This window comes from Gymnoscopelus braueri, assembly GCF_963280865.1.
Source record: "Gymnoscopelus braueri genome assembly, chromosome: 13".
In the NCBI taxonomy this organism is placed as follows: Eukaryota; Metazoa; Chordata; class Actinopteri; order Myctophiformes; family Myctophidae; genus Gymnoscopelus; species Gymnoscopelus braueri.
Window position 1 is genome coordinate 44,775,541 of NC_137615.1, and position 12,087 is coordinate 44,787,627.

Here is a 12,087-nt window from a genome sequence, read left to right on the forward strand (position 1 = left end):
ACTGTATTGGACGATCATAAAGAGATCTGTCAATAGTTATTGCATTAATTTCTTGCTGCCACAGTTGTATTGTCTGTCAGCTCTATAAGCTGCAGTCCTAAACGGGACTTGAACCCAGGTCCCCCGCATGAGTGCTGAAATTCTACTGTTGAGGTACTAACTGAAAGCCTCTTTCAGAGGATTACTTACATTTTGACCTTCATGCAAAATAGTGGTCTTACCTGACCACAGGATAAATATTACATCTCTCTATAGAAGAGCAGGTAGTAGACAAACTACAACCACCACAGTTTTTGGTTGGATTGTATAAATTTACTTATCTTTAACAACTGTAGAAATAATTCAAACACTAGCCTATTTATTCATGTTTTTGTATCAGTCTCTTGACTCGAGTAGAAGTGCCTGCAGTCTACCTCCAAGTCTGTGGTTTAGAATGCTGACTCTGTGTCCACTCACAACACGTCCCAATGCATTGTGAGCTTGTAGATTTAATGTTGCCTATAACGATATGCCAAAAATAGGGATCACAGGGTTAAAGCCTCAGTATGTAACTTTATTTTAATGAATAAAATGTAATTTAGTCCAATCTGTATGGTAGAGTATGTTAATACAATATAACTTATACAATTGGGATGTTGTATTTTGTCTCCCTGCTCTTCTATTGAGACTTTAGATCGTGTCAAAGGTCATGTCTCACCTAAACGCAGGATCTGACACAAATTGACCTGATGTCAAGATTCAATTTATCCTGAGCAAGCAGGCCGGCTCTATTAGCTCAATGGTAAAAATGTCATCACTTAAGCAGGAAACCAGGTTCAAATCCGGGGTAGAAGAGGAAAGTTACAGAGTGCTGCAGCTGCTTTAAGCAATAAACACACCACCAACAACTAATAACATTAGTTGTTGGTGTGTTTCAGGTGTTGCTGTGTGTGTGCCAGCATGGACAGCTCTTTTCCAGTACTCTAAAATGAAACGCACCCACAATTAAAGTTATTACCTCCAGCTGCCTGCGTGGCTTAGGCCTAATGCCCCAGTCTGAGAAGCCACAAACAAAGGGAGTTACTTGTGTTGAGTGAAGGGGAAGCACAATTTGCCAGCTCTTTTCAGGGACGCAAGTTGAGAGTTTGTTGAGTACAATGTGTCTTTTAGAAGATCATCTTTTCCAGTCTCCCAGTTCAGTCACTCTGCTGGGAGCTGTTGTTCTCCTGTTTGTTCTCTACCTCCTCTCCTCCAGCACCCAGGAACAAAAGAAGGAACCTCCAGGACCCAGGCCTCTGCCTCTGCTTGGAAACTTACTGCAGCTGGATCTGAGTAGACCATACACCACCCTTTGTTATGTAAGACATTTTACTCATATGTAACTAATATATGCTTTGTTTGGGAAATTAGAACATATTGTAGACATTTGTTTTAATGACTAGTCAACATATATTAATAATAATATATTGTATAACACCCAGTGTTTTACTAGACTAGTAAAACACTGGGTGTTTTCAAAATGTACTGTATTTAGCCAGACTCAAACTTTTAGAGTATCATATCAAACATCTAGCATTTTTCTATCTCTAGTTGTCCAAGAAATATGGGCCAGTGTTCACAATCCACCTTGGACATAAGAAAGTAGTGGTCCTGGCAGGATACAAGACAGTCAAACAGGCTCTGGTCAACTATGCTGAGGAGTTTGGAGACCGAGAGATCACTCCTGTATTCTATGATTTTAATAAAGGACATGGTAAAGTTCTGTATGTTTTGTGTAGCTCAGTTTGTTGTTATACGTGTTTAATGCCTTGGCCAAATGGTTACTCAAGTTTGTGTGCAGGTATACTATTTTCCAATGGTGCGTCCTGGAAAGAGATGAGGCGCTTTGCCTTGACTAACCTGAGAGACTTTGGCATGGGAAGGAAGATAAGTGAAGAGAAAATCATACAGGAATGTCATTACCTGATTGATACACTTGAAAAACATGAAGGTAACCAAATCAACTACTGTTGTGGAAATCATAATGCCACACTAGAAGTTGCTCATCGTGTTTCAGTTTTTTAAAATTAATTGTACCTACTATGTTTGTCACAGGCAAAGCCTTTGATTCAACCCAGGCAGTGAATTATGCAGCGTCCAATGTTATATCCGCCATTGTCTATGGGGACAGGTTTGAATACACTGATCCTGTTTTCCAAGCAATGGTGAACAGAGACAATGAAACCATACATCTTACAGGATCAGCTGCCATTCAGGTATAAGGACAATTGCGTGAGCTCCTTGAGTAGAGGAAATATTTTTTATGGTTTTAAAGAATATGTTATCATCAAAATATATTCGTTTTAATTCAATCAATTCGATCAATTGTATTCCCTTAAAAGGTATAGCCTACACTTGTATAAATGATTAGCAACCAACCAAAGTTAACAAAGCAAAAGATCGGAAATAGCTGTCTGTATGTGCATTGTACTACATCATAGGTTTACAATGTCTTTCCTTGGCTGGGCCCTTGGATAAAATCCTGGAGGATCCTGATGAAGAATGTGGAAGACAACAAAGAAGAAATAAAGAGGATAATCAGCGGTCTGAAGGAAACTCTGAATCCTCAAATGCTCCGAGGCTTTATAGATTCCTTCCTGATGCGGAAAAAAAGTTTGGAGGTATAGTTTTAGTAGTTTTACACTGCTATGATGCCCATCAAGGCTCCATTACTGTCATTTGTCCTGTCTGTTGATATTAGGATTCTGGTATCATGGATTCCTACTATCATGATGACAACCTGCTCTACAGCGTGATGAACCTGTTTGCAGCCGGAACTGACACTACAGGAAATACAATTAGATGGGGTCTACTGTTGATGGCCAAGTACCCCCATATTCAAGGTAAACAATCACATTGATCCCGATGACAGATATGAGCACACAAGTGATATATAGCTTCTTGTGGAAATTATACCGTATTTATGGACTTGTAGGATTATTGAAGAATTGAATTCTTATTCCTTCCCTGTTTTTCCAGATGAGGTTCAGGAAGAGCTTAGCAGGGTGACTGGAAGTCGTCAGGTGCTTGTAGAAGACAGGAAGGACCTACCCTACACTGATGCTGTTATTCATGAGATCCAGAGAGTAGCCAACATTGCTCCACTGTCAATTCCTCACATCACCAGGCAAGATGTCAACTTCCAGGGCTATTTCATCAAGAAGGTCAATAACTTTCAAAAATAATATTTTCCGTTTCTAAATCAACATATTTTTGCAAGGCATGTTCCTCTGAAAATAGTCATTGTTTTGAGGTTTATGTAATAGACCTGTTATTTTTGGGAACAGGGAACTACTGTGATTCCTCTACTTACTTCTGTCCTGAATGATGAGACTGAATGGGAAAGCCCACACACATTTAACCCCAAGAATTTTCTGGATAAAGAGGGTCAGTTTGTCAAGAGGGATGCCTTCATGCCCTTTTCTGCAGGTATTGCATTGTTATCATTATACTGTTTTTAAATGTTTTATTTTTATGTTTGGAGTGATGTTGCAATATCTTGCCAGGCATTTTGTAATTTCTTTCTCAGGTCAGCCACAGTTCTAACCGTTAGAACAACTTCTTGTTTCAGGTGTTAGGGCATGTCCGGGGGAGAGTCTGGCTAGGATGGAGGTCTTCCTCTTCCTCACCTCTCTCCTCCAGCGCTTTCGTTTCACTCCTCCACCTGGGGTAACAGAGGATGAACTGGATCTGACGCCAGCAGTAGGATTTACCCTCAACCCTTCACCTCATCAGCTGTGTGCTGTCAGTCGACTCTAAAAAGAAGTATAGTTCTTGCAGAATATTTTCCATGTGTTCCATTGCTCATAAACAAAGGGACTTGAACCAATGGTCATCACCATCACTCATTTACAGTATAACTGTTGGTGTATTTTACAGTACAGGTCAAAGGCAGATTGAAAGGTTTTGGAAATTATAGAACAAGAAAACTATTTTATCTCAGTATTTGGACAGTATAATAACACTTGGAACAAACATTCTTCACTCAAGCAACTGTGGAATGGAACCTGATACCCAAAAAGATGTATTTATAATTATTTTAATGTACGTTTTAAGATGCATTCCAGTACCTAATAAACTTGTTTCTATTTGCCTTGTGTTTCTTAGTTTTTCATTACTGTATTGGACGATCATAAAGAGATCTGTCAATAGTTATTGCATTAATCTCTTGCTGCCACGGTTGTATTGTCTGTCAGCTCTGTAAACTGCAGTCCTACCCGGGACTTGAACCCAGGTCCCCCGCATGAGTGCTGAAATTCTACTGTTGAGGTACTAACTGAAAGCCTCTTTCAGACGATTAATTACAGTTTCACCTCACTGCATAATCACTTGTAGACCAGTAGTGGTCTTAACTGACCACAGGATAAACATTACATTTCTCTATAGAAGAGCAGGTAGTAGACAAACTACAACCACCACAGTTTTTGGTTGGATTGTATTAACTGACATAGTCAGTCTCTTGACTTGAGTAGAAGTGCCTGCAGTCTATACCTCCCAGTGTGGTTTAGAATACTGACTGTGTCTGTGTCACAACACGTCCCAATTCATTGTGAACTTGTAGATTTGCTGTTGCCTATATCGATATGCCAAAAATAGGGATCACAGGGTTAAAGCCTCAGTATGTAACTTATTTTTAATGAATGAAATGTAATTTAGTCCAATCTGTATGGTAGAGTATGTTAATACAATATACGTATAACCTATCGATGGCCAAAATGCAAAACCTCCTATGTGCAAATTTCATGATTTTCGGATTTCACTGTGGATGAGGACTATAGGCTATGCTGCACATGCTCAGTCTGTCTGCAAGATAGTCCCGCCCCTCATTTTGTCAGAAAAAGTCATTTGACTAAAACCTCCTATCTTGTTCAGTGCCAATTAGTGCTAAAATGTTGAAGTGCAAAACCTCTTATCTGCACCAGAACTAATTGAGCAGCAGACAGAGCTGAAACTTGGGAATTCTATGTTATGTAGACCGTCTAAATGTCTTTCAGTTTGTAGTCATCTATTATTTTCAAAATTAAAAAGTGTCTTCCCCCCTTACTACTGTAGTTAAGTATTTGTTAGTAACTCTGTCAAGTTAATTGCATTGCCTTGTTGATTGCTAATGATTAGTGTCAGGTGGTGACACTTTTATCACACCAAGAGTGTGAGTTGATAAAAAAAATTTATGGTAATACTTGATACAGTACTGTAGAATGTCTTGATCTCAAAATGAGCATAAAAAAGCATTATTTAACTAAATAATGTTTGTTTGTAAGCCTAACTATTTCTAGGTAAAAACCTCCTATGTGCATCTATGTAGATAGGAGGTCATTTTTAGGTATAGATAGGAGGTTTTGGCATTGAACATTTTGAACTTGTGGTTAGAGGTTGTCATTGCTGCTTAAATGTGAACGTCATTGTCGTGATTTTTTATTAATTGCAGATCAAAATCACACGTGAACACCGTGGCAGCCAACAACCCTGTGAAAATATTGTGGTGTGTCGGTTGGGGGGTATGAGGGTATGGGGGTGGGATGGGGTTTGGAGTTATAGGGTGTGGGAGGTGTGGGTGGTGGTTGGGGGGGTATGGGGTGGGGGGTGCATGAGGGTTTGGGTGGGTGGAGTTTGGGGGTTGTGGTGTGCTGGTTGGGGGCAAGGGGACCGGGGGTTCTGGGAGTGGGGGTAATGGGTTGGGTGGGATTTGGGGGTATGAGGGTATGGGGTGGGATTGGGTTTTGAGTTATGGGGGTTGTGAGGTGTGGGCTGGCAGTTGGGGGGTATGGGGTTTGTGGGAGTGGGGGAGTATTGCAGGTGGTGGAGTTGGGGGGTAGAGGGTATGGGGGGGATTATGTTGAGGGGGGCATAGGCCAGTTAGGCTGGATCATACAGGATAGGGTCTTTGTGAAGCGAAAGTGTGGTCTAGCCAACACCAACTCAGGACTCCTGAAGTGGGATGGGGTTTTGAGTTAGGGAGGTGGAGAGGTGTGGGCTGGCAGTTGGGGGGGGGGTTGTGGGAGTGGGGGAGTATTGCAGTAGGTGGAGTTGGGGGGTATAGGGTATGGGGGGGGTTATGTTGAGGGGGACATAGGCCAGTTAGGCCGGATCACACAGGATAGGGTCTTTGCGACGCGAAAGTGTGGTCTAGCCAACACCAACTCGGGACCCCTGAAGTGGGATGGGGTTTTGAGTTATGGAGGTGGAGAGGTGTGGGCTGGCAGTTGGGGGGGGGGGGTTGTGGGAGTGGGGGAGTATTGCAGGTGGTGGAGTTGGGGGTAGAGGGTATGGGGGGGATTATGTTGAGGGGGGCATGGGTCAGTTAGGCCGGATCTTATAGAATAGGGTCTTTGCGATGCGATGTGTGAGTGTGGTCTAGCCAACACCAACTTGGGACTCCTGAATCGCTGCCCTCCACACTCTCCTATCTAGCATCAGGGTCTTGAGCTCTACAGTATTGTTGGCTAAGCTGTTACGCCGAAGTGCATCTACGTAGGTGGTGCACTTCTTGTCTCTCCTGGCTTTGCCCTGGGTTGGCTCTCATAGTGTTAGTTTGCTTGCCACTAGTTATGAGTCCCTGACGCAGTGCCCTGCCTCATCCTTCTCTCTCTGACTTTGTCTGTGACCCATGGTAGGTTCCTGTAGAGGACCACATTTCTGATGTGGTCTGTCCATGTGACTCCTTGTGCCATCCTAGGCCCTTTCCTGTTGTGCTGTGACGGTCCATGTCTCAGCCCCATACAGCAGTACTGACTCCACTGTAGCTATACGAACAGCCGCCTCTTGAGGTCTTCTCCCATGTCTGATTTCCACACTCTCCTCATCCCATGCAAGGCATTCCAGTCAAGTGCCCCGCGGACCTTCAGGTCCTGTTCCATTGAAGCAGTCCAGGCCCAGGTTATTAGAAGTCCTGGACTGCCTCGAGTAGCTTGTCTCCATCATCTGAACCATCTTCTCAGGAACTCCATAGGCCCGGAGAATGTTCATCAGATTCCCCCGGTGGATGGTGCCAAAAGCCTTTTGGAAGTCATGAAGGTGATCACCACTGAAAGATTCCGCTCCTTACTCCTTCCAGTATCCTCCTCATCACCAGTATCTGCCCCGAGTTTCTCATTACAGGGTCTAAGATGGGTCTAAGACGGTTGAGGATCTTCCTGTTAGCCGTCTTGGCAACTTGTGAGCTCAGGCTAATGCCTTGGTGAGTTCGTCTGACTTTGGTACTGGATCAATGATAATTTTGCTCCACAGCTTCGGCAGCTTGCTAGACGTGTGTGCTTGATAAAATCCAACACCACCTCGTCTATGGGCACATACATCAGAACCTCTGCTGTCACTCCATCTTCCCCGCAGCTCTTGCCTCACTTGATAGTAGCCTTGGCCCTCTGGTACTCATCCATGGTGAACCGTCTGGTTTGGGAAGGTCATGGAAGACAGGAGCATCGGATCATCCTCTTCTTCGGTTGAAGGAGGATTTCCTAGGAGTGTTTTGAAGTGCTGGTACCATGTTTCAACTCGTTCCTCTGCGCTTTCTCCCCAGATCTTGGAAGTCTGAGAAGAGCTTCTGCCAGAAATGTCATTGATGAGCTTCCAGCTCTTGCCATGTTTCTGGTTAACATGTCATGCACCTCTTTAATGTCCCTGATCTTTTGGGTCAGCTCCCGTTGTTCCAGTTGCATACACTTGATATAGCTCCTCCTTCCTCCGCTTATATTCCTCCCTCAGACCCTCTCCTTTTTGGTCAGCGACAAAGTCCCTGTGTGCTGCTCTCATCTCCTCCCTGGCTGTGGTGAGTCTTTCCTCCTTGCTTATAGGCTCTTTAAGACATTCAATGATCTTACATACTATTCCACTATCCACACCGGACACAAGGTTGGTGATCCAGTTGTATGAGTTAGGGGAGTTGGAGGGCATGAGGGTTTGGGTGGGTGGGGTTTGGGGGGTGTGTTGTGCTGGTTGGCGGGGAATGGGGGTTGTGGGAGTGGGGGGGTATTTCAGGTGGTGGAGTTGAGGGTATAGGGGGGATTATGTTGAGGGGTGCCTGGGCCAGTTGTTTTGTAGTCCACCTAATTGTTGTTGTTTTTGGAAAAAAGCGTATACAGTCTACTAACCATTTCATGCATTGAAAATGCGCTAGCGTATACCCACGACCACGCGCATCTCGTGCAGGGAATGATTATTGTATACCTCAGAAAACAAACCTAGACCTAACCACTGATGCAACTGTTTGCAGCTGTAAATGTATGTATTTACAGCCTGTACTATTTATCATTATTTAGTTATGCAATCACTTAACATCACAGTGCAAAAGCTCCTATCTGCAGAATTATCCAGGAAAAGTGGGGAAAAACCTCCTATCTGCATTTGCAATATGAGATCAGTGTAATTAACATATAATATTGTAACATAATCCAGAAATCCAGAAACGGTGAATTATGTGATGGGTATCATAAAAAAATAGCATTGTGCAAAAAAGATACAACATTTTGTAGTTTTCTTTTTCATTTTCCCAACAATGTAAATTTTTCAGATAGGAGGTTTTGCGTCTTGGCCATCGCTATACAATTGGGATGGTTGTATTTTGTCTCCCTGCTCTTCTATTGAGACATTTAGATCGTGTCAAAGGTCATGTCTCACCTAAACGTAGGATCTGCCACAAATTGACCTGATGCAAGATTCGATTTATCCTGAGCAAGCAGGCTGGCTCTATTACCTCAACAGGGCTGCCAAGTTTTAGGAAAATCTAGGAGTGAGACTTTAGTGTCATCACATGCACGAGCGCCACGTGTGCATGTGCGGCCAGTGCACATGCACTGTGTGCTGCCAGCTGACTCTAAATCATTTAGAAGGATAGTTCTGGCAAAATATTTGTATGTGTGTTCGATTGTTGCATTGCTCATAAACAAGAACTTTGCTGATAAGGTCTTCATAATGGATAGTGTAGGTAAAGGGACTTGGTCATCCCGTCACTCCACTACATTATTACTGTTGGTGTAACAGCACCATGCTAAGAAGATAAATGGCAGATTAGTTATTTTTCAAACGTAAAACAGTATTATGAAACGATACAATATTAATAGAATAAAAACTACACAATATTAATAGAATAAAAACTACACAGATTATGTCTCATCAGTTGGACAGTATAATGTTGCTCTTGGACAACAATTCAGTCAAGGAATTGAGGAAGTAAACCTAATACCCACTGAAGAGATTTATTTACTTTATATTTTATTGTTGTACTTTTTAGCTCAAACATGTTTCTATTAACTGACATGACACATTTTTCTTAAATATCACTGTAGTGGATGACTATAAAGATATGTCAATAGTTTTGCATTTCTTGCATTTCATAAAACAGCACACAGTGGCCCTCATTTATCAACGCAGCGTATAAACCGGCTTATATTTTTCCATATATTCGGCGTACACCAACGTCAAAGTCACATTTATCAACGGATCCTACACAGCCAATCCTGGCGTACATCAGGTCGGAGCTTTGATAAATCTCACGTCTGAAAACGAGCGTCATTTAAATAACACGCCCTTAAATATTCTCAAAACGCCCCGATTTTACGACATGAAGAAGAATCAGAATACGACCAAAGACATCAAAAGCCAATAAGAAAGAGTTTCCCCCGATCGCCTCGCCTCGCTGCCTGTCAAGTCACACACACACACACGCACACGCACACGCACACGCCTCACCTCTCTCTCTCTCTCTCTCTCTCACTCACACACACACACACACACACGCCCAACTGTGTCTTTCATGTAATCCGTAGCGGTACAATCTTTGTCACATAGGCTTGTAGCCTACATGAATGACATATCATGATACCAATCACATCGCCATGAATGGAATACGTTTGTATATTAATTTATTTAACCCATACCGAGCAGTGCACAAGCAGTCATGTAGGATATTCCCCGTGAGACTCGGACGGGCGGCAGTCATTCCGCGGCAGTGATTCCGCCACGTTAATAAGAGTTGGAGCGTCGGGTTTATATCCTTAACCCATCCAGGTTGTAGTCTTCATAACTCTCTATGACATAACTCCATAACATAGGGCAAGCTACTGTAAGTTTGTACACCTCACTGTCCATGAAAAGATCGTCGGGAGTCCCGAAAATGCGCTCGCAGAAGCGCTGTATATTTTGAAAATAGCAGATCTACAAGCTCACAACGAGTGGCGATGCGACCCGTTTTTGAGCTTAGATCTGCTATTTTAACATAGCCAATGCAACTGAATGACTGTTAAAGCAGTTTGTATAAATTAATTTATAAAATGTTATGTTTTCACAGGGATTATTTATTAGTGTAGTAAATATACATTTAGGAGTGGATTATGTGTCCAGATGCCTGTCAGACAGTCAGACAATGCTGCTCCGCAGGTCTAGAATGGAATAAACGGGCGCAGCCAACGTCAACAACTGGTCTCGACCAGACGTGAGATCTCAGCCTACGGTAGGATGAAGCCCACGTCAGGATATATTGATAAATGCCGAAAGGTGCGGTGATCTCGCCCTACGCCCATTATTTGGGCTGCACCGCGTTGATAAATGAGGGCCACTGTGTCTATTTTGAGGGCGGTAAGTAACACTGTCTTTTACTGGATGTTTTCTTGGCCTATGTGCCAATCCAGATGACATGGGTTTTCTAAATAAAGAGGAAAAGGTACATAACATTTGATTGCTGGTTAGATATGGCTGTCATTAGCCAGAATATTGCTGACACTCCCGCACCTGGAACATCACATGATACTTCTGTGTTGCGGTGTCATTATACAGTTGGTTTGCTGTAGGTGTCTGCACAACACAAGTACACAGAGGGCTACACCTGTTATTGGTCTGTCTGGACCTCTCTGTATTCGCTCCTGCATGTTTGATAAATTTCGTATTTGCTGAACAACCATGCCTCACGTTCTGACATCTCGTCACCTCGTTCTTGTCAATGGTTGAAAATAGTGATTTTCATCTAGAAAAGCCATTTCCAGTGCAAACCCATTTGCCACCATTGTTAAAGTCATTCTGTGTATCATTTTCAATTAAACAAAAGTATTTTTTTGATATAACAATTCCACATAAATGTGTATTTTAATAACTTCTCTTAACAATTTGTATTCACGAGTGTCTGCCCCCGACACTTGCGCCAAAATGACATACGAGAAATGTATTTATGTATTTACATTTGTTCGATAAATTTAGTTTCTGACAACTTGTTCGTAGTAATATGACTTTGTACTACAAAGTGTGGGAAAACATTATGGGCTCTTCATCAACATGCCGTGCCACCTCTGAGCGGTCCCTTAGACAGAGCCTTTATAATGGAAGAATAGTTTTGGATTTGTAGTTGGAGCAGGGCCCATGTTGCATGCTGTCCATAATGGATCACTTGCCTCCTAAAGTCCTACAGACTGTGAGCATGTCATGACAGCCTGGACTACAGTGAGATGAACCTGTTTGCGGCTGGAACTGATACTACAGGAATAATTAGTTACATATTGTTGACTCACGTAAGTTCAATACAACACCTCGATAATATGGTTCAATAGACTTTTACTAGTGTTTCTTTGTAATATTATGTACATTATACTTTCATCAACTGATTCAGTCAAATAAAATGGCATACATATTGTTTCTCTGGCAAATTGTTGTATTGTGGGTAAATTCAAGGCTATTTTGAGATATTCTGATGACAATGTATGCCTACATCCTGTTGATGAAGTCTCCTCCAAAGTCAATCATCTGTCGCAGAGCTGTCAGTATCAGTACATCAATGTCATCATTCAGGATGATTTCATCATGGTAGTTCTTCACAGGAAATATGCAGTTCATTGGAATACCCACTTTGGTGCTGATTTCCTCCATCTATGTTGAGAGTAAATTGTATTTAATATTGAACAGAAATGATGATGTAGGTGATTGAACAACATTTCCAAAATTTCCATGAGTCTCACCTTTTCCTTTAGGTACTTGCTCTTGTAGACCATTTGTATGTCTCCCTTCACCAAATCACAGGCCTTATCAATATTGGTGAGAATGCACATTTGGGGAATATCTGTCAAAAGTGCATAAATCAATTTTGTTAGA

At 42.3% G+C, this 12,087-nt stretch overlaps 2 protein-coding genes across 2 annotated transcripts in view; both read left to right on the top strand.

Annotated features, from left to right (window-relative positions):
- LOC308097936 (prostaglandin E2 receptor EP1 subtype-like) overlaps window positions 1-12,087 on the top strand; it is a 211,333-nt gene that overhangs the window by 121,434 nt on the left and 77,812 nt on the right. The window lies entirely within an intron of this gene.
- On the top strand, window positions 1,137-3,777 carry LOC308098629 (cytochrome P450 2K1-like; the record flags this gene model as incomplete). Its single annotated transcript, XM_080447040.1, has 9 exons — window positions 1,137-1,337; window positions 1,570-1,732; window positions 1,820-1,969; window positions 2,074-2,234; window positions 2,460-2,639; window positions 2,720-2,861; window positions 2,998-3,182; window positions 3,306-3,447; window positions 3,590-3,777. 9 exons carry the CDS (start codon window positions 1,137-1,139, stop codon window positions 3,775-3,777), a joined length of 1,512 nt encoding a protein of 503 aa, XP_080303166.1.